This window comes from Gambusia affinis, linkage group LG11, assembly GCF_019740435.1.
Source record: "Gambusia affinis linkage group LG11, SWU_Gaff_1.0, whole genome shotgun sequence".
NCBI classification, from domain to species: Eukaryota; Metazoa; Chordata; class Actinopteri; order Cyprinodontiformes; family Poeciliidae; genus Gambusia; species Gambusia affinis.
This window is the reverse complement of record NC_057878.1, coordinates 19399865-19422613: the sequence shown is the minus strand read 5'-3', so window position 1 is coordinate 19422613 and position 22749 is coordinate 19399865. Positions and strand designations below refer to the sequence as shown.

General features: G+C 37.2%; 2 protein-coding genes across 3 annotated transcripts in view; both read left to right on the top strand.

Annotated features, from left to right (window-relative positions):
• htr1fa (5-hydroxytryptamine (serotonin) receptor 1Fa) overlaps nt 1-5346 on the top strand; it is a 28734-nt gene extending 23388 nt beyond the window's left edge. For both annotated transcript variants that reach the window (XM_044130814.1, XM_044130816.1), the window contains one exon: nt 20-5346. In XM_044130814.1, coding sequence (XP_043986749.1) covers nt 20-1217 — 1198 coding nt within the window. In that variant the 3' untranslated portion in view covers nt 1218-5346. The remainder of the gene's footprint in view (nt 1-19) is intronic.
• Nucleotides 5347-6512: 1166 nt separating this feature from the next.
• On the top strand, nt 6513-16909 carry LOC122839337. Its single transcript, XM_044130813.1, has 11 exons — nt 6513-6752; nt 7558-7703; nt 8017-8098; nt 8323-8458; nt 9047-9249; nt 9489-9625; nt 10194-10332; nt 10518-10799; nt 12028-13170; nt 14593-15371; nt 15822-16909. The coding sequence occupies exons 1-11, from the start codon at nt 6564-6566 to the stop codon at nt 16837-16839; spliced, it is 4254 nt and encodes a 1417-aa protein (XP_043986748.1). The 5' UTR covers nt 6513-6563; the 3' UTR covers nt 16840-16909.
• The last annotated feature ends 5840 nt before the right edge of the window (nt 16910-22749 follow it).

Below are 22749 nucleotides of genomic sequence, written 5' to 3'. Positions count from 1 at the left end.
TTTCCATTTAATTTTGCAGAATGGATTTCTTTAATTGGACCGAAGGAGCCTTTGCTACAAACAGCAGCAGTTATGACTCCTTTGAGACTGCAACACTCCCTCCCAGTAAAATCCTACTAACAATAACCCTTTCTATTGTTGCCGTACTAACTACATTCTTTAACTGTCTGGTGATCACAGCTATTGCTGTCACCCGCAAGCTACATCACCCAGCCAACTACCTCATCTGCTCGTTAGCGGTGACTGACCTGTTGGTGGCTGTGCTTGTCATGCCCTTCAGCATAATCTACATCCAAAATGAAAAATGGATCATGGGCGAGGTGGTGTGCACCATTTGGTTGAGCATAGACATTGCGTGTTGTACCTGCTCAATTCTTCATCTTGCTACAATTGCCATTGACCGCTACAGGGCCATTACAGATGCCGTGGAGTATTCTCGCAAGCGCACAGGAGCCAGGGCTGGTGTCATGGTGGCAGTAGTGTGGCTCTTGTCCATTCTCATTTCACTTCCTCCGCTACTCTGGCGACACTACAGCGATGACGAAGAGCATAAGGATCAATGCATCATCATCCACCACCACATGGCTTTCACTCTTTATTCCACTCTTGGGGCATTTTATATTCCTCTGATGCTCATTCTAATCCTCTATTACAAAATCTACAAGGCTGCCCAGACACTTTACATGCGCAGAGAGGCTAGCAGGGCTAGCCGTCACTCATGCATGACCAATGGGAGCATGATTCCTTCATCCTATCCTGCTGGAGACAGCGATGGTGATGGTGGTCCTCAGAGTCCAGAGCCCATAAGCCCACCAGAAAAGTCCTTCTCTGAGCCTTCTACTGAGGAAACGCCACGTGAACGGGTGCGAGCCTCCAAAAAGGTTTTCCAAAGCAAGTCACGCAGGAATGACTCGAGGAGCGAGTCACGTCGAAGCCAAATTTACCAAGCGCCCCGGATTTCAGGCTCACGGGAACGAAAGGCAGCATCCACACTGGGGTTAATAATAGGGGCCTTTGTTATCTGTTGGCTGCCATTTTTTGTCAAGGAGGTGATCGTCAATACATGTGGTTCCTGCAACACTTCTATCGAAATGGCAGATTTTCTTACGTGGTTGGGCTACCTTAACTCTCTGATCAACCCCCTCATCTACACCATCTTTAATGAGGACTTTAAAAAAGCTTTCCAAAAACTTATTAGATGCAGTCATTACCTCTGATGCTTAGTCATGCATGATAGAGCTCACACACCATTTAACAAACATATGTAACAAAAAGAGAACAAAAGTAGTGGCTTCAGTCAGAGAATACTAACAGAACACTAAATCAATATACCACAGGAAAAAGGATATAAACAAGAAAAAAGACTGATTCCCATTTTCAGAATTAATATTAACTACTTCAACAACCGAAGTGGCATCCCATTTCACTGATGGGTATTGGTTTAAAGTTCAACACTGAAGTCCAGCCTCTGCTATTTATAGAGCAGCCCAATATCTCCCTAATGTTAATTGGTGTGTGTGAAAGGATGCTGACATGTTGGTTTTGAAATATAAGGCAACTGCTGACATTTCTGAGGTCTGGGTTCTGAGCATTAGAGATTAGCCCTATTTAAAGGTATATAAATAGCTGACCATCATGTCCAATCCATCTAATAAATTCATTTTTGTCATCTGGACACTGCTGGCTAAAATGTGTCGTGTAAAATACCACAACCTACTAAGTCATTGTTTTATATGGTCATGGTATTAAAAAAAAACATTTTTTCTCACTTTCACTCTTATCATCAACAGGATTATCTTTTTGTGTTATATATGTTCCGCAAAACCTTTGAACAAATTTGAACATGTTGTTCTGACTTTAATCATTTAAAATGTCTTAAAGTTATGGAAATATTCTATGGCTTTTATAAACTTCACTATGCTGCATCTTAACATCCTGTGTTTTCAAACAGAAAAGGTTAACATTCAGAAATGTTCATAAAGTATTTGAAGGGTAATTCTCTGCTTTCAGAACTATGGATGCTCCAACTATGGATGCTACCATAAATAGACAACATCTATTTATTATAGATATTGTCCTTATGCATTACCAAATTGGCCCTTGTCACATTAATGTATAAATAAATGGATAAAATGTATCTTAAAAGATCTTTGCTTCAATCTCTCTCTCCCTCTCCCTCTCTCTCTCTCTCTCTCCCTCTCCCTCTCTCTCTCTCTCTCTCTCTCTCTATCTCTTTCTTTTTCTCTCTCTTTCTTTCTGAAAACTAAATTTCAGGTTTCCTGGACAAATGTGGAGTTTCTAATTAGTGATTTAAAGTTGAAGAAAGTTTAGAAGAGTGCTCTAAGAATTTAAGGCAATATGTCCTTTGAGGTCTGGCATCTTCAAACACCTGAAAGCAGCATCAGATAAATTGATTAGACACCTAACTGTCAGACTGTATTTTTGAGTCATATTAGGGAGGGCGAATGTGGATTTCAGCACATCTGCTCCATCCAGCTACAAGACTGTCAATCCAGGGGGGGCACCAGCTGTTTTCATTACACAGATGCATTTAATTGTTGTGTTATTTATTTATTTATTTATTTATTGAAATCATGAACACAGCTGTAATAAGTATGAAAAAGTAATTTTGCTGAATAATTTGAATTGTGGTTGAAGACTCAGCCTATATGTTTTTCTGATAAATTGCAATATACCACTTCTATTATTATCATCCTTAAGTCACACAACTTAAATCAGGTTTGCCAAATCTTACTTATCTGAAATGGAACTAGTTTTCCTTGTATCTGTCCCTCTGAGACTTTGTCCACACAATTCTTTTTCAAAATAAGAAAGCTTACAGCAAAACACTTTTTCACGCAGCTATTTACGATTAACCATTCTAAACACATGGACAATATTTACATTGTATTCTCTTTTTTTATTGTTAGCATTGACACATCTAAGATTACATATTAAAGTGGTATGTGATGACACATGTTTTAGATTGAGCAGACGATTGATGCAAGATGTAGTACAGTCAATAGATACCATTGTTCATTTAGGCCATCTTATACTTTGAGTCATGCCAGCAAAACTTCCATTGTTAAGACAGGAATTAAAGATATGCACCTTATCCACGGCACTAGTTTCCAAAAGAGAACCATGACTCGTTGTTTTTATGACTTGGTCAGTTGTTTACATGACAAAGGGTACTTTTTTAAATGGAAGCATTAGTTCCATCTCACGTTTTTAAATACCAGCTTAATAGGTTGTGAAGGAAGTGTGGTACCCAGCTCTTGCAGTCAATGAGCAAGAAACCGTGTATAGCCTGGACTGGTGGAAAATTCGTCATAGGGCAGCACAAAGACAAAAAAGGACAATAAACCTTGTATTCCCACTTTCATGATTGACGATAATGTAAAGAGATAAATCAACCCAACAGTCAAGTGTCCGGACTGTGGGAGGAAAGAACGCAAACACAGGGAGAACACACAAACTCCATTCCAAAACGCCACCATGGGATTGTATCCCAGAACCCTCTTGCTGCAAGGTAACAATGCTCACAACTGTACCACAGTGCAGCAGGTGTGGTAGCATACTCAAAGAATTATTAATGCATGTACCTCATATCATCAGTGTTATATCTGAAATCACACCATCTCTGAGCTGTAAACTCAAGCATAAAAGTATAGTGAGGTTACGCTATTTATATAGAGTCTTGATCTTTGAGTGCAAGGATGAAGGCTGAAGATGATATCACTGTGCCAAAAGAAATGATTTTAGGCTCCAGACAAAGAAGAGAATGAGATCATCACTATGTCCTTAAACTCAACTTAAAACTGCTTTCACCAAGACTCCATATGATGCAATGTCCATTTTAGGGAAGAAAAAGGTGAACAATGCAGAAAAAAAAAAAAAAAAAAAAACAAATGGATCTATGAGCTTTGCAGACCTTTTGGCTGTAAGTTGACTTTATGCAAAGTAATAAAAAAAAATGTGCTTAGATAAAATCTAAGTCTAACAGGGACCAGTAATAGAGGATTGCTACTTGCTGGAAAATACCAGAACAAAAAAGGTAGGTGAACGTGTTGAGAATGAATGAAACCCAAGGGTGCAACCCTGGGCTAACCAGGCAGCCCTGGCTCAAGGTAATATCTGCTCATTACAAAATTATTTTCTATGCTACTTATTTGTTCCTTTTATAATATTTTTCAAATAAATATTTAAGGTAAATGTTTGTCTGAGCTCTGCCCAAACAGCTAAAACTGCCATAAACCTCGCCTGTTAGTGTGAGGAAAACTAGAAAACTGACAGAACATCTTGTTAGAGGTATCAAACAGAAAGCATTCCCCCGGATAAGTCCGATTTCCATACCTTTCTTTTAAGGAGCCTTTGAGTCAAGCATCAGTTATATGGAATCTGTGTGTAATTATCAGATAATTGTTTCTGAACTTTATGATGTAACCTTGCCATTTATGTAAGAAACTGCCTTTTTTTAGACTGTAACAATGTTTCATATACTATTTTCCAAGATATTTTTAATTTAATTTATTTAATTCTTTTTCCTCAAACTGTAAACAACCCAGCCTGGTTAACTTTCACACCGTAGCCAGTACAGGGTTAATCAAGCCTCAGAGTTACTGGCGTAGAATTCCTCATTATATTACTCCCACTCAAATACTTTGAATAGGACTCCTATTTTTTACCATCTTGAAGACAGTATGTGATATGTTAGGAATGATTTTGGATGAGTCAAGTGTGAGGGTGTACTGTATGCCACTGAAATAAGATAAGAATAGGTGTGGAATATGGTTGCTTACATCTTTTCCAGTGTGACCATACATTTCTTTTGCAGTGTCCATGTCTGAATTACAAAAGAAGATAAAAACCTAGATTGCACTACAGGAAATACGTTGTTAAGAGGTAATATAAATGTATCATTCTATGTATGGAGAGAGATGTACAGGAATAATAATGATTTTTCACCGGTGAACTGTATTCACTCTTCTGACAGATTGTGACTTAACAGAATGTTTCAAATCATTGTGCAAAGGTGCCCTCTTGTGGCTAAGAGAGAGAATTTAGACTTCCCACTTGGTTGTGATGACCTGCAACTTTGCTGCTAAAGAAAGATGTATGAATACATTTATGTGACATGGTTCATTTATCTTCCTTCATCAAAATAAATAAAGGCAGTTGAAATTTTGCTTCCTTTCTGTTTTTGAATAGTCATATTTTCCCCCTGAACTTTAGGAACATTTCCCTAAAGGGAAATAAGTCGATTATTTTTTTCTTCCACTTACACATTACGTAGTGACCAGATTAGATCCACGTTTAGTGATTTCCTGTTGATTCCATTCTGCAATTTTGACCTACAAAAACTGTCAATTTGACCCTCTTTTGCCTATTTGTAGTTGGTGTAGTTCAAATCAATAACCAGGTAAAAGTAACAAAGTACTTCCTTTAATTTACCTGAGTCTCCATAGGGATCAAAATTTTACAAGCTGTTCCATAATATATAGACGTTATATATATTCCTATACATATATACAGTTTTCTTGTACTTTTTCAGGTGTGTTTTTTAAAAGATCAATAAACCAACCTGCAAGCACAGTAATTAAATCAATAAAGGCTCAAATGCAAGATTTTTTTATTATTATTATTATTATTTTTTGTGGACATTTTAAACATTTTTTAAGGTTTTATTATTATTTTGGAATTTTATCTTTTACATTTTTGGTAGCCATAAATAACAATGTGGTGATAAAGACCTTTTTTCAGATCTTCACATACAGCAACCCGTATTAAAGTGAATAGTTAAAATGTTACACTAAAGGACAAAACATGTCTCATTGGTCCAGAAACATTTGTATTTTAAAACCCAATATAAAAAGAACTTGCAAATTACCTCTTTCTGCTTTAATTTACATCTGCATCCTAAGAGAAGTTTTACACCTCATCCCAGGGGATCTTTTTGCTAAGAAAAAGAAAGGTATTTCCTCAACTTAATTTATTTCTCTCTTTTTTGGTACTGTTTTGTCCGCCCTCATATCTGCGTCCTACTTGGGTGCTGCCATCTTCAGAACCACTGCTGCAACCCATATTTCAACGCATAATTACCTTTAACAGTGGCCCGACTCCTGTTTGACAAATAAGGAAAGTAGCTATACAAGATGGGTTGGAACGTTCAAGCACACAATGGAGTGAATGTTCACCTGTAGATCACAAAACCAGTTAAACTTCAGTTTTGAAAAATGTAGTATGCGTGAGTGGTCATGTGTTATCAACATTTTAGTTTATTCGTTTATAGAGGCTTTATGCTGTTTCTCAGGATATAATGAATAGTTCTAACAAATCTTCAAAATATTCGTCCATCCATCCATCCATTTTCTGTTCACCCTTGTCCCTAATGGGGTCGGGAGGGTTGCTGGTGCCTATCTCCAGCTACCTTCCGGGCGAGAGGCGGGGTACACCCTGGACAGGTCGCCAGTCTGTCGCAGATCTTCAAAATATTTAATCAGCATTTTCACAATATAAAGTCGGTTGCCAGATTCGTGGTGCCTCTGTAAGAAGGAAAGCTCATGCGGTGGACAATGCGGGACAAACCTGGCAACCTTGTCTATGCGCTGGATAAAGCATACAGTATGGCGGACAACGAAAGTGATTTGGAAACTGACGGTCTTGAATTAGCTCTGGATTCACTGTATCTTAGACACTGCAGGGACGAATCGTCTCTAAACAGCAAGGACTACTGCTCTGAGTTTTGTGAGGTGTGTTGGAAAAAACAGTTTTGACAAAATTAGAGTTTGTTTTGTGCTAACACTCCTAGCTTTTATAGCTCCCGATAGCCTCCAGACTAGCTCTATTTATGTAGTTGTATCGCCATAGGTAACCAGGAACTCACACGAATAGCCAGTTTCTAAAGATAAAAACAGAGCTGTACATTTGAAACTGTATAAAACAGTGTTTGTTATTTGACATTTGAAAATGCTTAACTGTGTAGCTTTTCAGTTAAGCTAAGCTAACAGGATAGTGAGAGTGAGAAGCGAAACAAGGTTTGTGTGTACACAGCGTGGTGGACATTATGAGTTTACGTTACCTGTCATGATTAATAAAGACAAGAAGATTCAAATTAAAAACTTTATATTTCAAATATCATCGAGTACGAGATATTCAGTATCTTTACCCAAGCCGAAGGCACCAGTTTTCCTTCAGTCAGTAACGACAAAAATGTGATGTTCTTTGTGATTTATTACAGCGCTACAATGGAGACACGCCTCATGTTTGGAAAAAAGAAACAACTTTGAAGTTACACACTTAACTGTACTTCATATCTTTTTATTTTATTAGATGATATTCTGATCAGTGGTACACCATGAGCCTATGGTAAATCTTATGTGTTTGCATGCGTATGCACAAACATAAGCCTGCACTATATGTCAATGTTTACAAGATATTCATGGAGAAATGTTAGACCTAGGAAAAAAGGTACCAAAGATATGGTTGCTGAAGTTAGCTTATCAGGCATTTCTGTGTTTTTGGTGTGGATTAATTACCTTTGTTTTTCCTGCACAGTTGGTGGAGGAGTACACAGCCCAGTGGCATGTTCCTCTGCCTCAACTCAAGGTGCTGCGGACTGCTCTCTGCAATTTTACCAAAGCCACATCTGCCTTTCCCGATGACTGTCAACATGTCCAGTATGTCCTCAGCAGTCTGGCCTTGTGAGTACCGTTGGAATCTGTTTTAGATGTTGTCACTACAAGAAATTAATGTCCATGTGAAATCCATGGACATTACTAGAAGGTTCAGGTTTAAGTGACAGGCAAGTTGAGGCCTGCAGATTCACACAAAGTTAAAATATATCAATAAAAAGCTAGATAAGAGACTGTACTGTAAGGGCAATTTTACTGCATAAGAAAGAAACACACCGCAGTTATTAAAATTGGTATACTCAAATTCAGAGGAATGTGAATTTGAATTGAGGTGGGTTGTTATTCGTATTATTGGCCTTATGTCAGTCCTTTTCTCTTGCAGGAGCTTCTTTGAACTGATGCTGTTCTTTAGCAGGGAGGAATTTGTGGAGAAGCCTTTGAAAAACATCCTTGATTGTTTTCAGGTATCGAAACAATGTCTGATTACTTTATTTGCTCAATTGCTCTGGCTGTTGAACACTGTAAATAGCCAGAGCATCCAGCTTCAGCCACTTCTTTTCAAGCATAAAACAATACAACCAACTTCATAATGAAAAAGTTATTAGATGGAAACTTTCCAATAAGCTTATCTAGCTTTTTAAATGAAATTGAGTAGTGCTCTGACTTGTAGTGTTTTTTGTTGTTGTAGGAATGCCACTTGAAACTTTTGAGGCACAGGAACATCTATCTTCATCACGTGAAGCAGGTTATCAAAGGTGGAGGTCCATGGGAGAATTCAGTGTTGCAGAGAATTCTGAAAGAGGGAGAAGTGCCACAGAGTGAAGGTAGACATACACCACATTAGAAAGTGAAATAATGTTTTTTAAAAATGACTCAAATTAAACTGTTGTTAAAACTGACCTACCTTGATAAATTTTCTCAGTTAACATAAATTACTGGGGCAATGGTGATCATTACTGGGGAAAGATACTGCTTTAGTTAGTGATATCCCCATCTAAAACTTTTATGTCCAAGATGAAGCATTTGCTCCAGCCTGGTTCTACATTAAAGTCAATGAATTTCATATTTGGCTTTGAAGTGCAGCATAATAAAATGCTATATTTTATTGTTATACTGGCATTGATATGTCCTGCTCAACTCACTCATTAATAGCAATCATGATTCTGCAGTTTCTTTTGATGTCAAGAGATATTGTGTACCATTCAAAGTATGCAAAAACTTGACTATATTAAAGACATCTGTTGACCTGAATGCTGTCTAATGGACTGTATTTTACTAAAAAAGTTGGATCTGTAAAATTATTGACCTCTAGTTAAATTTTAGCAGGATCAGGTGTCATTTTGGTTAAAGTTTATTGGCTTGGAGCGTTACAGAAACAGTCCATCTAACTGATGTGCTCTCCGTCTGTGCAGTTGATGACTACTTCTGTACAGAATTGCCTATCTTTTTGGAGCTGCGCGTTCGATATCTGCAGGCCTGTGAACGGAAGCAAGAGGCCATGGCTCTTTCTAAAAGCTGTCTGGAAAACCAGGAGATTGGAAAGCATCTTTACTTCCATCAGGCCTACCTGACATGCCTCTACAAGGCCTCTCTGTATGAAAACCTTCAGAAGGAGGTAAAAAATGTTGAAAAAGCAGTTGAAAAATGGCAAAAGCTCTTGTGTTTTTTTTTTATTTATTTGCCTGAAATGTCAAACTTTGGTGTTGCATTTATTACTCAAAATATTTTAAGTATATTTAAGCAGTTTCTTCAGCAGAGAAGTTTGTTTCTGCACATTACAATACAAATGACACATTTTAGTGTTGTCGGTTATGACTGTACAGTTATGAATGTAATGTTTTTGTTGTTCCTCAGATGGCAGAAATAGATGGCCGTGATGCAGTCGAGATAATCTGCAACACAGAGAGCGTGGAAAAAGATGAGCTTTTGTTGTCGTTGTGTAAAGCTTTCCTCACTCGGCAGTTGCACAAAGGGGACATGTACTACATCTGGTAAGTGTGACATTCTTACACATGTAATGTAGAGTATCAATAAGACATTTTGTCCCTTGAAAATTAGCCATAAACTCTGTTTATAAATTTATTTAAAATCTTTTTAATATTCACACCTCTTCAGATTTCAGAATTTGTAGGAGCATCTGATCTTCCACAGTTGTTGCTACTTTGTTGTTATGGCAAATTAACGTGTTCTTTCGTCAATCTGACTGCAGCAGAAAGAACTATTAATACTTGCATGTAGGATTACGTTTTAATTAGCAGATCCTTTTTGTTATATAACTTTGAGGTTTCACTGTAGTTGTTTATTTGTAACACATTAATAGTCAAACCACGATCCTTCTAAAATATTTACTGCCAGTATGTCGTTGAACTTGCTCTAGTCTGTTGGTAGGATCTGGCCTTACAAATTTTAGAATGTCTTCTTTGACTGCCAGGATTTGAGTATAAAATCTCAAATTGCGATAAGCTGTACGATGAGGCTAATTTGTAAATATGTAGCCATTTGTGTCCATGGCTGCATACTTGAAAGTAGATGTAGTTGACCATGTTCACTTTCCTGCAGGGACCTCGTCTTTATCTGGAGTAGATTGCATCTGAGGGCCTATCCCTCCCGACAAGGTTTCCTGGCTGAGTGTTCAGAACTTGCTTCATCTGCCACCAACATCAGAGCCATCTTCCCTTTCATCAAGCTGCTCACTGAGGTAAGAATGTCAACTCATCATCAGCTTAGATCCATAAGGAACATTTCATTGAAAAATGAAATGTCTTTTTAATTCTTATGACACTTCACATAAAGTTTTGACACTCTTCCATCTTGTCTTGACTCTTTTGATTTCCTTATTCAACACCATCTTTTTTATACTGGTGTTTCTTCTCATTTGTATAGCTCGGCGGTGAGGGAGTTGAGGTTGCTGTTGAGCTCTGTGCCAGGGGGTTGCAGCTCTGTGATATGCAGAGTGACAGTGTAACCCGCTCGCTTGTCTGCAAGACCATTGCCTTCCTGCTGCCTCATGACCTGGAGATCTGTCGCGCGTGTTCCCTGCTGGTCTTTTGCCAGGAGCGAAGCCTGGAGGCGTACCGGACGGTGTGTCTTCTTTACAGGCATCCAGATCAGGAGCAACATCCTCACAACTCTCTCCGGACCAATGTTCGCTTCCATATTCTGCAGGTTGGTATCTAAAATATTAATGACAAGACATGCATCTAAAGGCATTACATTTTCAGAAAGTACAGTATTTTTTTACTCACTTCATAAATGAGTTCATTACACACAGACTGAAATATATCAAGCCTTTGTTTCTTGTAATTTTGATAAGTGTGGTTTAAAGATGATAAAAACAAAATTTTGTTTCAGAACATTTTTAATGTTGTGAAAAAGTTAAATGTGAAACCGTAATCACCCTCTAATCAGCTTATTAACTCAAAAAATGTGTTCGGAAAAGGTGCATCAGTAGACGCAGCCTTGAAAGGAATGTAAAGAAAATTCTTTTTAAGAATTTTGGGGAGCTTCAAACTCACTTCACAGAGGCTGGAGTTAGGAGCCACATTCCTCATCCTGTCTGGGTTAAGGAGAGAAAGAACTGGGCTTTTGCATAGTGATTCTTTTCGGTTAAAATTTAGTTTACATTTTATTTAGAGAAAGAGTGGAGAGGCACATAATCCACGTTGCAGGCAGTGATGGTTTGTGGTGCCATGTTGTGTTGGTCCACTGGGTTTTCTGCATCTATGGTCAATATAGCTGTCCAACTACATTGACCATGTCCAGCTACTCGCTCAAATGCCAGTAGAAAATTTGAGCGCACTTCATGTTTCCTTTTTTTATAAGCTTTATTGTGATGCTGATGTTTGTGTTTTGAATACATTAAATGGAGAGAAATATATTACTAAATTGTATTACTTACAATAGTTTGCACTAGAACAATTGGAAAATACTATTATTTTCTGACTTCTGGCCATAACAGGTGAGTATGTCAACTCAGGCGTGATCAAGTCAGTCTCGGCGTTAGCTCAAGGACACTTGAGTTACGCTGCAGGACAGTGATCCAAAGCTAGACGTCACATCTACCTCTCAAAGGTTCAAAAATATTCTTAAAGTTTGAAGCATCATGTTTGTTTTCTAAAACCCTTGAAATGTGACTGATTTGAAATTATTTCTGCACAGAACAATTGGTGAAAGTCACTCTGCATCGATGTTAGTCTTATTGCAAGGTGCCACAAATGGTTTGACCCATTTGCCCTCTTTCTTCCATCAAGTTCTTTTCTCCTCAGTAAATAAATTCATCATTTGAAAACTGAGGAAAACTGTAATATTTTTTAAATTATAGCAAAATAATTAAAAGAACAAATTACAAAATATTTCTAATCAAGACATTTTAACAATATCTTTTCCTTTCCAGATGCTGAAAGAGCGCCTGTGCTTTGACCCTGAGTTTTGGAACCTGCTCACTCTCAGGACTCACTGCTTAGAGTTGATGAGTGATAAGGTCATGAAAGACGCTGTTCTCGACGAGATGAAGGCAGAGGAGGAAAAGGAATCTAGTGAATATCTCTTACCGAATAACTGTGTGAATGAGTCGTGCACCCTATGTCTTGATTCATGCCTCAGCACTCCAGGTCCAACTGAGAGTGAAGACCTTCCTGAAATCCCTATTGTGGTTAAATCAAAAACAAAGTGTGTTCCACGAGGTCATATTCATCTAAGGAGGAGGAAATGGAAGAGATTGAAGCAACCTTTGTCAGACGATGAGCTAGACTTTGTTGATGATCCGGAATTTAAATACAATCTCAAACCCACTTCTTTGAGTAGTAAACCCATGTACTCTCTGCGATGCAGCAAAATAAAAGTGGGAAATTCTGCCCCTCTGATTCTCCCTTCAAACCACAAGAGAGAATATTTGTCCCGAAGCGTTAAGAACCAGATTTTTAAAAGAAGGGGTCGGAAGAAGAGATGGTTGCAGGGTCTTCCAAAGACGGAGCAAGTCCAGACGTTCACGGTTATCAGAGTTGGTGGCAAAAAGAGAGGAAGAAAGCCTTTACCGAAGCTTGAGTTATCTTTCCCTGATAATGAACTTCATCTCACAGAGGAATCATGTGGAGTTGAGGTGGAAACAGAAACAGAAGTCAAACAGCAAGTTATACCTGACTTGGATAATATCCCTTCAAGCTTTGCTAAACACACAGATGAGGTAGTTCAGCATCTGAACGAACTTATCAAGAAAAACAACAAAGACTCAAGTCTGATTATTGGTTCCAGTCTCAGTGAACAACCTCAAACATCTTTGGAATCGAAACTTTGTGAAGATTTACCGAGTGAGCCCCAAGCTGTTGCTGTTGATGTTGCTGTCGAAGCTGACCCCGAGCTCGATGGTCCTGTCTTTGAGTTATTGGATAATCCAATTGAGTTGCTACACAATTACTCCCTCCTGTCTAGAGATGCTGAAGATGAAGAACCAAAACCTCCAGAATTGAAGCCATCTGATGAGATTAATGGTAACATAAAGCAGGAGTCAGATGTGGAAATAGAAGAACCAGAAACTGAGGTCAGTTTTTTTTTTATTTACTCATCCTAATAGGGTATTGTAACTGCATCACTTTACATTGCTGCCAGTTTTGGAAATCAATAACTTTGACAATAATAACTTTGTAATAGAGATTCAAAAGTCACTTGGCCCTGTTTTGCCCTTCATCAGCTCTGATTGGTGACAGGAAGGCTAGATTCTGATGAGATCTAGTGTTTCATTTTAGTTCATCTATTAACAGCTTTCACTTTGAATGTAATAAAAATTTGATGGTTGGCATCAGATGCTTTGTGTCCATCAGGATGATCTAGTACTACTTTTGCTTTTCAATTTATTCTATCAAATAACCATTTTCCTCTTTATTTTGAATCGGTCGAAATCTACAGGTCAGATGAGAAAATCAGAAATCAACATCGGGCAGGATAAGATTACTTTTTGTTCAAACAGCAATTAGATTTGACTATTTGACCATTTATATGTTGATTTTTATCATTTTTATTTATCTGTCTTTTTTCATTTGATATTTTTCCCAGGGGTTTGACATAGAGTCAATTGATTATGAAATCACATTATTTTCATAAATATTAAAATTTAGTTTTTAAGCCTTTAGTCTTAGGAACTTAGAAATCTACATTTCTAATATAAGTTTTAGTGAAACAATTAGCATTGTTTTTATTGTGCAGAGAAACAGAAACAGTCGTTTGTTTTCTGAAAATACGATTCTTTATTTTCTGCTCTGGCTGTAGCCAATTCAAGATTTTTGCTTGTGAGGTTGATTTACAATCTGAGTGAGGAGGGATCAGGTCTGACTCCCGCTGGAAAGAGTTTACTGCATGAGGTGCTCGACCACCCGTAAGAGCAAAATCGAGCTATCTGCTACGTTAAGTCTGGATACCCACTTTGAGTGCTGATGAAGTATTTTTTTTTTTTTGTTTTTTGTTCTACTTATTGTCTACCATAAGGTAATGTTGTTTTAAGATGTGGTGGTTGTTCTGAATTGTTCAGATTTGGTCAGAGGGCATAATTTCTCATATTGTATCAGCGAAAGTAAGGTGTAATGAAAAATTTTTAGAAATGAATATAAAACTAAGTTTATTAATACAATTTTAATAACTTCTAAGACTTTATAGAAAATATGATATCCAATTGTTTAAATACATGGAATCTTAGTGGCTTGTTTTGAGGTTTGAAATGTAAGGATGAAATTTCAGTGAATGAGTATGAACCAGTGGTATCCATTGGTGAAGAAGCAGACTGATATAGAATACAGCAGTTGCATCAATTTGTCCATTGGACTGTATTATATGTTATGTTTTGTGTACTGTTGGGAGAAAATTGAGCAAAATCAGATAAAAATGTTTTGATGATGCAGCAGCTTCTCATATTGTTTTGTATAAGATTATAATTGACCTCTACATTTTGCTTCTTTGTGTCTTTGTCCAGATAAAACCCATAAAAACATGGAGGGAGAAATTGCTGCGGACTCAACAGTATGGTCACTTAAGTTACACCTGCAAGATCTGCCATAAAACATTCAAGGGTTTGAATGTGATGAGGCACGCATTCTCACATTTAAAGAATAGGAAACTAAAATGCATTCTCTGTGGAAAACGCTTCAAGCTTCTGCCTTTGGCCAAAAAGCATATTCTCGAACACATTAATGAAATGTCAAATCATAAACCAAATGTTGAACAAATGCTGGAAAATCAACCTACTAATGGAATCATGGAAAATGACCACCCGCCCGATAAAGAAATTGAGATGCCTGTTGCTGAAAACAAAACTTCTGAACAGAAACCTAAATCCAAGTCCAAAAAGCAGGTGTTGATCCTGAACAGGGAAGAACGGATCATCAGAAATATTCGTGTCCTGCTTAGAAAGACGGCTTTGTTTCATAAAAGAAACAAAAACCCAAACACAGAGATTAACCCAATTGAATTCACAGATGAGCAAGTTGTCATTACAGATGGTCTGGTGATAATAAAGAATGTGGCTTCGATAAAGGAGCAGGTAGGGGAAGAGGGCAAGGAGACCCCAGTGGGGGAGAATGGGTGCAATGTGGATATCACATATCCCTTGTGCCCGTCAGACGTCTGCGATCGAGTTTTCCTGAAACTGAACAGTTCACTGACGAGACATGCCATTAAATGCCATCTTGGTGAAGAGAAGGTTCTGGAGAAGACTTACATTTGGTCCAAACACAAGTGCTGTTTCTGTCTCCGGTAAGAACCAAAAGATCTAAATTTGTTATGCAAATTAACAAGTTGGTTTCTTAAAAGTTTGTTTTCTTAAAAAAATAAATAAATAACTATGACTCCATTTCATTTGGACGAAAACGTCATGCAGCCATATCACCTAGGATCAAATTGATTTGGATAGGTATTTTTCCCTTAGTAAAGTAAAGCATTTTTATCTCTAACAATGAAATTGAAACACATTGAAATTTGTGTGGAAACAATTAATAAATTATGCAAAGATGACTAAATATGAAATCGAAAAGCTGTTTTACACAGTATTGTGTTTATAAAGAATGTAATTTTTTTGAGGTAAACTCCATTGCGCACAATCTTTATTCTTCACTTTCAGGTCTTTAGACGTCAAATATGAAATACTTCCAGATCTCACTGTTATGTTTAAGGACTCAAAATGTCAACGTCTGTTTCCTCTGACAGGCATATGCAGTTCCTGGATCAGTATAAGCACCACATGAAGCTCCACAATGATCCTCTGCCGTTCTTCTGCTACCACATAGAGTGTAAACAGCGCTTTGCAACACAGCCAGAGTTAAAGGACCACATCAACACCCACCAGCCCTTCAGACCTCAGTGTTCATACCCAGACTGTGAGAAGCTCTTCTCATGTTTTCAGGGACTTTCTGACCACGAATGGAGACACTACATCCCAGTGCCACAGAGGAAAGAGCTTGACCTTGGAGCCAACCTGAAAGACAAGGTGAGCAAAGAAGCTCCTTGGAAGCAAAGGGTAAAAATTGAAGAAATTTGGCTTCAGAATAAAAAGCCCCAAAGCCAAATGAGTCCTACTCCTGATAAAATCAAAGCTGAAGATGGGGAAACAACTGGCTTAGACAACAGCCAGGATTTAGCTACATGTGATAACTTTCCAACAACAGCACTTAGCCCTGAAATCATGGAAGACAGACCCACAATCAATGGATTTGAGGAAGTAACAAAACTTACCCCACAGGAATCCTCTGCTGCTGCGAAAACCCCTAAAAAGAAACCTCAGAAAAAACCGATCGACTGGGACGTCATAAATATCAAAGAGTACCAAGATATTTCCACTCTGGCTGAGGGAATCCAGAAGAACATAGCAGAACCGCACATCACGGAGCACAAGACATTTAAACCTGAAGATCCCGCCTATGCCCAGTTTGTAAAAACCCCCTTTGTCCGACCACCACCCTCCACCTACTTGGACGAATCGGTGCTTTCAATGCGGAAGAGGAGTTCCGCTGATCAGCAGTCTATAAAAAAATATGTCAACAAGAAGAAGATGAGAGAACTGGCTGCAGAAAAGACGAAGGAGAATGTGGTAGTCCCAGACCAGAAGGTCCGACATCGCTGCGGCAAATGTCTGTCCTCCTTCAGCACATTGGAGGAATTACAAACGCACGAAGGCCACAACACCTGCTCCTCTCTCTTTGGTTTTGATTCAGATGATGAAAGTTAGCTTCATCGATTCACTGATCAGAACATCATGGCACAAAACCTTCATTCGTAAACAGATTGTTTGAAGACCAGCTGTGAATTATTGTTTTCATTTGTCTCATTTTCATATTTACAGTAGGAAATCAGCAACAAAATGTGTAGTTAATTCTAAAGGGAGCAATAATTTAACGGATGCAGCTACTGTACTTGTATTATGTTTAATTAAACAACAAACTCTGATTTTAATTTTATTTAAATTAATTTATTCTAGTTACAATTATTATGCAAGTTATAATTTTGAGTCTTAATATGAATCTTGAACAATTACAAACCTGAGTACTTCAGAGACTAAAAGGGAAAAAGTAATGGACAACTGTTAGTGTCTACAAATATCTAAATTAAATTATTTTCTATTCATTTTATTAATTGTCAATGATGAGATTATAAGACCCCCAAGATTTGTTTGTGTTTAGTTTAGGTGAGGAAGGAAGCCATATTATTATTTTTATCTTTAAGACATTTGTCGGTTAGCCACTTAGCAATGGAGCATCAAAAAATGGGGTTTTCTTAAAGTTTGCTGGCTGCTCTTAAAATTTCTTGAAGAAACTTCAAATAATTTTAAGAGTTTAATTTGATTAAGTTCTCAAGCTAAAATGGTGCAACAAGCTCATCTTTAATCATCCCTGCACTCCACCTCCACCATGCTGCAGACAGTTGAAGTGGAGCTCTCACTCTTGTCTGTGCATAAACACGTAAAAATAAAATAAAAAAAAAACGCTGTCTTTTGATATTACTTAACCACACCTTGACATTTCAGCATAAGTGTGTTGTACAGTGGCAGTCGACTTCTAGATTTCCTTACATCGGCTATGTCTCTGAGCATTGAACATTTTTACACCTGAGTAACTCAGGCAGACGGCACTGAAGGAGAACACGCTCCTTAATTACAGACATTCGATTCACCTGACATACTTGCATTCAGTAAGCATTAAAGCTGATACAGTATGGAGTTGGAAAAGGTGTATAAAAGTAAAACTGTCAAAATAATTACTTGCATAATAACTGTAAAGTCTACATTGATTTAAAAAAAAAAAAAGCAAATCATTTCAAATGTATGAAGGCCTTGTTGGGGACTTTTTGATTGGTAATGTCCACATTGGTGGAGTTGCTCAAAATGATGTGTACAGCTCACTAATTTTAAATATCATTGAAATATAAATTTAAATAGTTTAAAATAGGTACTCGTATGAATTCATTACAGAAAATGCTACGATGTATTTCAAGCATTTCTTTTAATCTTCTCAGTTATGGCTTACATCTAATCAAAACAAGTTTCTCAGAGAATTTGAATATTACAACTTTAAAATAAAAAGATTCCTAATACTTTGATATCCACCTACTGAGAATGGAGGTGGATTTTAAAGTGCTGTACATGCAGTCAATATTTGGTCAGAGCTCCGTTTGTATTAATTAGTGCAGTGTAAGTCAACAAGATTCATTTTTATTATATTCAGATTTATTGGAAGGTTGACCTATGGGTTTGATAATCTTTTAACTCACTGGCACTATGAAGATATTCAGTGGCTAAGAAAATGCCTTCCATGAATTTGTGCCCCATTCGTAACATTACCATTTTAAATTGAAAACTTATTGATGTGGGCTGCACAGTGGAACAGTTGGTAGAGCTGTTGCCTTGCAGCAAGAAGGTCCTGGGTTTGATTCCCAGTCCGGGGTCTTTCTGCATGGAGTTTGCATGTTCTCCCTGTGCATGCGTGGGTTCTCTCCGGGTTCTCCGGCTTCCTCCCACAGTCCAAAAACATGACTGTCAGGTCAATTGGTCTCTCTAAATTGGTCTCTCTGTGTTGCCCTGCGACAGACTGGCGACCTGTCCAGGGTGAACTCCGCCTCTCGCCCGGAACGTAGCTGGAGATGGGCACCAGCAACCCTCCCAATCCCTCTAAGGGAAAAGGGTGAACAGAAAATGGATGGGTGGATGGAACTTATTGATGTCTTGATCTGACATTTTTTAACTATTACAGTTGTTATTACTGTTGCCTTGCAACATAAGGATCCTGGTTTGAATCCCAGAGAGGGTTCTTTCTGCACAGCTTGCATGTTTTCCCTCTGTGTGGGTTTTCTCCAAAACTCCAGCTTCCTCCCTAACAATCTAAAAAAACATGTCTGTTTTTTCTAAATCTGTCCTTCGGTATGAGTGTGTGCATGCATGTTTGTTTGTCTTGTGTGTTACTGTTGCCCTGTAATGGACTGGTGAACTCTTCTGCCTCTCGCCTAAGGACGACAGGACATGGGCACCAACCGCCCCCGCCATGCTGCTTGGATAGGCGGGCAGACCATGGATAAATCCTTCGAACTGTTGCCAAATACAGCAAATTTTAAAGACCTACAATGTGTTTCCATGGTTGTACATGAAGGTCATAACTTTTGTTGAGTAGGTTTCTGATAACAGAAATAAATTGAGGTTTTTTTTTATTAATAAAACCAGTTGTCTTTGTGCCAAGACAGAATCGATGTAGAAATTGATGTTATTTCAAAGTTGAGGCTCAGATTCTTACTTGTGGACCTCACTTTGTAGAATTTCACTTTGAGCTTAAAACAAAGACTTTTTATGGTGTGATTCAATAAGACTGCATTCAAATCTTATTTATATGTAAAAATGTTAATAGTTGTTTTGTAAATGTAATATTGATCCATATATTTTTCTTAAGACGTGGTTAAACTTCTTTAAATAAAGAAATTGTGAAATATTTTGGATGGTTAATCTATGCAAACAGTAACTGTGCTTTCTTTGATTCACTTCAATAAAGTGAGTGATGCTCACTCTTAGTATGAGATTTGTATGACCTTGAGTAAAAATATACTATTTCCAAAAGAATAAAAAAAACATAATATACTTTTTATTGTGCTATAGGCTAATATTAGACGGCGGACTATTTTTGTTAGAGGCAGCTATCTGCTTGACATCGTGCATCATGCTAAGTTATTAAATAGCATTACGTTAATGTGGGTGAAATATGGCGCTCCTTTTCACACCACAACTAGCAAAACCAGCGTGGGAAAGCCTTCCTCCAGGAGGCTGACTGGCAGTGTGCAGCAGCATATTATGCAGGAGGAGCATTGTGTCAATCTATCCTAAATGCAGTTGTAGAACATGCAGACACATTCTCTGGAATCTCCTTCAAATGACAAAAGAGTAAAATCATTTTCTTGATTCCAGTGACTTGCCTAGTCAAGGTTAAAATTTAAAAGCCTAAAAAATGTGAAATTTCATTGCGAGAATGTAAAAAGAGCAGGAAAAAATAGTGGTGTATCAGCAGAAGATCTGAGAAATTGTTACCTTTAACCAATCATTGGACTTATAAATATAAAATCACAGAACATGTTTTGTTTTCTTTAATTATACACTTACCTCAGAGTAAATTATATACAATGAAAAAGTCAGATAACATTTACAAATACATTTTATTTCAGCATTGCATATTTACTGTTTAACATATTGCTTGATTGTTAATCCCTCAGAAAGGGTGCTAAAGAATTTTTTTTTTTTTACATTGGTATCATTTATTAAAAAGATTTTTTGCATCACATTGTTCTGGTAAATGAGGTAATTTAAAGATATAAAAAACCTATCAATACAAGGAAAAACACACATTGTCTTATTTTTTTTTTGCAGAAGTTTTCTTCTGCTTTGTAAGTAGCCTGTAACCTCAGTCACCTGATCACAGAACAAGCCAGGGACCCTTTTTGTCCTTCAAGGCTTCCTGCCCAGTTTCATTTATTGAACTGAATTCTCAAACATTATCTATCCATCAGCATGATAATGACTCATGCTAATGGGTAATAACTGGTTCAATGCTTATCCGATATCAGATCAACACAATTCAGTTTAAGACCCTTCGGGGTGAGTTGACAGGCATTGAACAAAGCAGAGACAAGCAGCTCTGCTGTTGGCCAACATTCAAGGTTAGAGGGGTTTCCTTTATCCCATGCAATAAAGGCATTCCAAATTTATAACATGCAAAAATAACCATTTTCTTTGGCTGTGCTTACTGTTATAAAAAAAAAAACCACTCAATTATTCTCTGTATAGCAGACAAACCAAGCTGGTTTAAAATCTTCAACACGAGCAGCATTCATTTCACTGAAAATAAAGAGCCCACATACAGTTTGAGCTTTGGTCTAACCTGAGAAAAATGAAATGAAGGAATAAATTATATCAGAAAACTTAATAACGTATGTAGAGTTGTGTTCAAAATAAATAGCCCAACATCACCAACCAAATTGATCACTGTTTTAGGAAGAAAGCAGTTTTCTCCATGGCAAATTGTTTACCAGAAGGCAAAGTGGAGTAATAAAACTAAACAGATTCTGCAATCGTGACAAGCATCCTGCTGATTCATTGAAAGTGAATCATTAAGTGAAAAGATTGTGACGTTTCATCAATAAAAGAATGCAAACAACTGGGCTTTATTTAGGGACAAAGGCAGCACAGTGTTATCATTTAATTCATTCAGTTAATATTTTGAGTTTGAAAACATAATCAGACCTAAGACATAAAAAATGTAATTTTGTCCTTTCTGTTGATTGATACATTTGTGTTTTTGGTGATGTTTTGTTTTTTAATACAATGTGGAGTATCATCAATGCATTTGTGTGCGATGAATAAAAAATATTCCCATAATTTTAAACTTGACCTTCTTGAAGATACTATTATTTTGAACACAACTGTATATGCATCCAATCGCATAATAATTATAAATAAAAACCAAAGGGAACGAAAACAACAAAAAAACATTATATGGTGGGTAAAAATTACATTAAATGCCGGGATTGCAATTTTGTAGAATAAATACCTAAACAAGTCAAATCACTGAAAATAAATCTAAAATGTACACATTAAGTTAAAATACAAACACGTCATTAAGTAAAGAAAATTTCTTAGTGAGTTTATACTGACTTTGCCTTCGTTTCATTTACAGAAAAAAACAGCTAAATGTTTTTGTGTAGGACAACACTGAATCATCTGTGGAAAAATAGTGAACATGTCTCAACCGTTTAGAAAGGTAGCAATCCGCATGCAAAGTGTCAGAGTGCATCCCAACTTTTTTTTACTAAAGTTTTGTCACTGTTAAAAAAAAAAAATAGTAGCTCTTTTACAATTTTCAACGGAAGACCTGGATCAAGGAGAAGGTCATCAAGGCATGTATGAGGATAAGAAGAAGAAACTTATGTTGTGTTCAACTCGCTGCTTAAGTCGGATCTCGAATCTGCGTATAATGTTACTCTAGGGCTGAGTGTGCTCTGGCTGCAAGCCGGAAAGTCAAGTGAAGAAGAGGGATTTTCTCATTGTTAAGATGCTAGCTTCCATCACCAGCACAAGCTAATAACATCCATTCCAAGCATTCACAATAAAAGGAGATTCCTGCTACTTTGACAAAGTATGGTGGCAGCCATTTTCTAGTTTGAACGTGGAGATACTTCAGAGCGCTTCTATTTGTTTTTCCAAACATTGAATTTTGAAATTCTAACTTTTGATAAATGATTGAACGAAATGTTACTTTTGGAAACAGGTACAAAAAACCACATTTTGCTGCAAATCTTTAGCCAGTCAACTGATCAAAAAAACTGACAGCAGCATATGACATAGTTTGAAAATCAAGTAGTTTAAAGCAAGTCTAAAAATATTATGGTATCCTTCATTTGATACAGTATACAATATTAGAATCAATAATGTATTTAAAAGTATTTACTTCTTTTATTCTTGAGATATCTGTAGCATTAAAATGCAGATCTGAGACATTTAAAACATAACTTCTGCAAATATAAAGACTGTTGTTGGATATGGCTTGTCAATTTGAATTAAATGAACCACATGATGAATGTGGAAAGTGTTGAACTGGGCTTATTGTAGTTG

What these genes read in the sequence shown, in the direction of transcription:
- LOC122839337 (XM_044130813.1), top strand. Translation starts at nt 6,564, where the DNA reads ATGCGGTGGACAATGCGGGACAAACCTGGCAACCTTGTCTATGCGCTG. An exon ending in GGGGACATGTACTACATCTG is followed by an intron (nt 9,626 to 10,193) that starts GTAAGTGTGACA and finishes ACTTTCCTGCAG; the next exon opens with GGACCTCGTCTTTATCTGGA. An exon ending in TTCGCTTCCATATTCTGCAG is followed by an intron (nt 10,800 to 12,027) that starts GTTGGTATCTAA and finishes TTTCCTTTCCAG; the next exon opens with ATGCTGAAAGAGCGCCTGTG.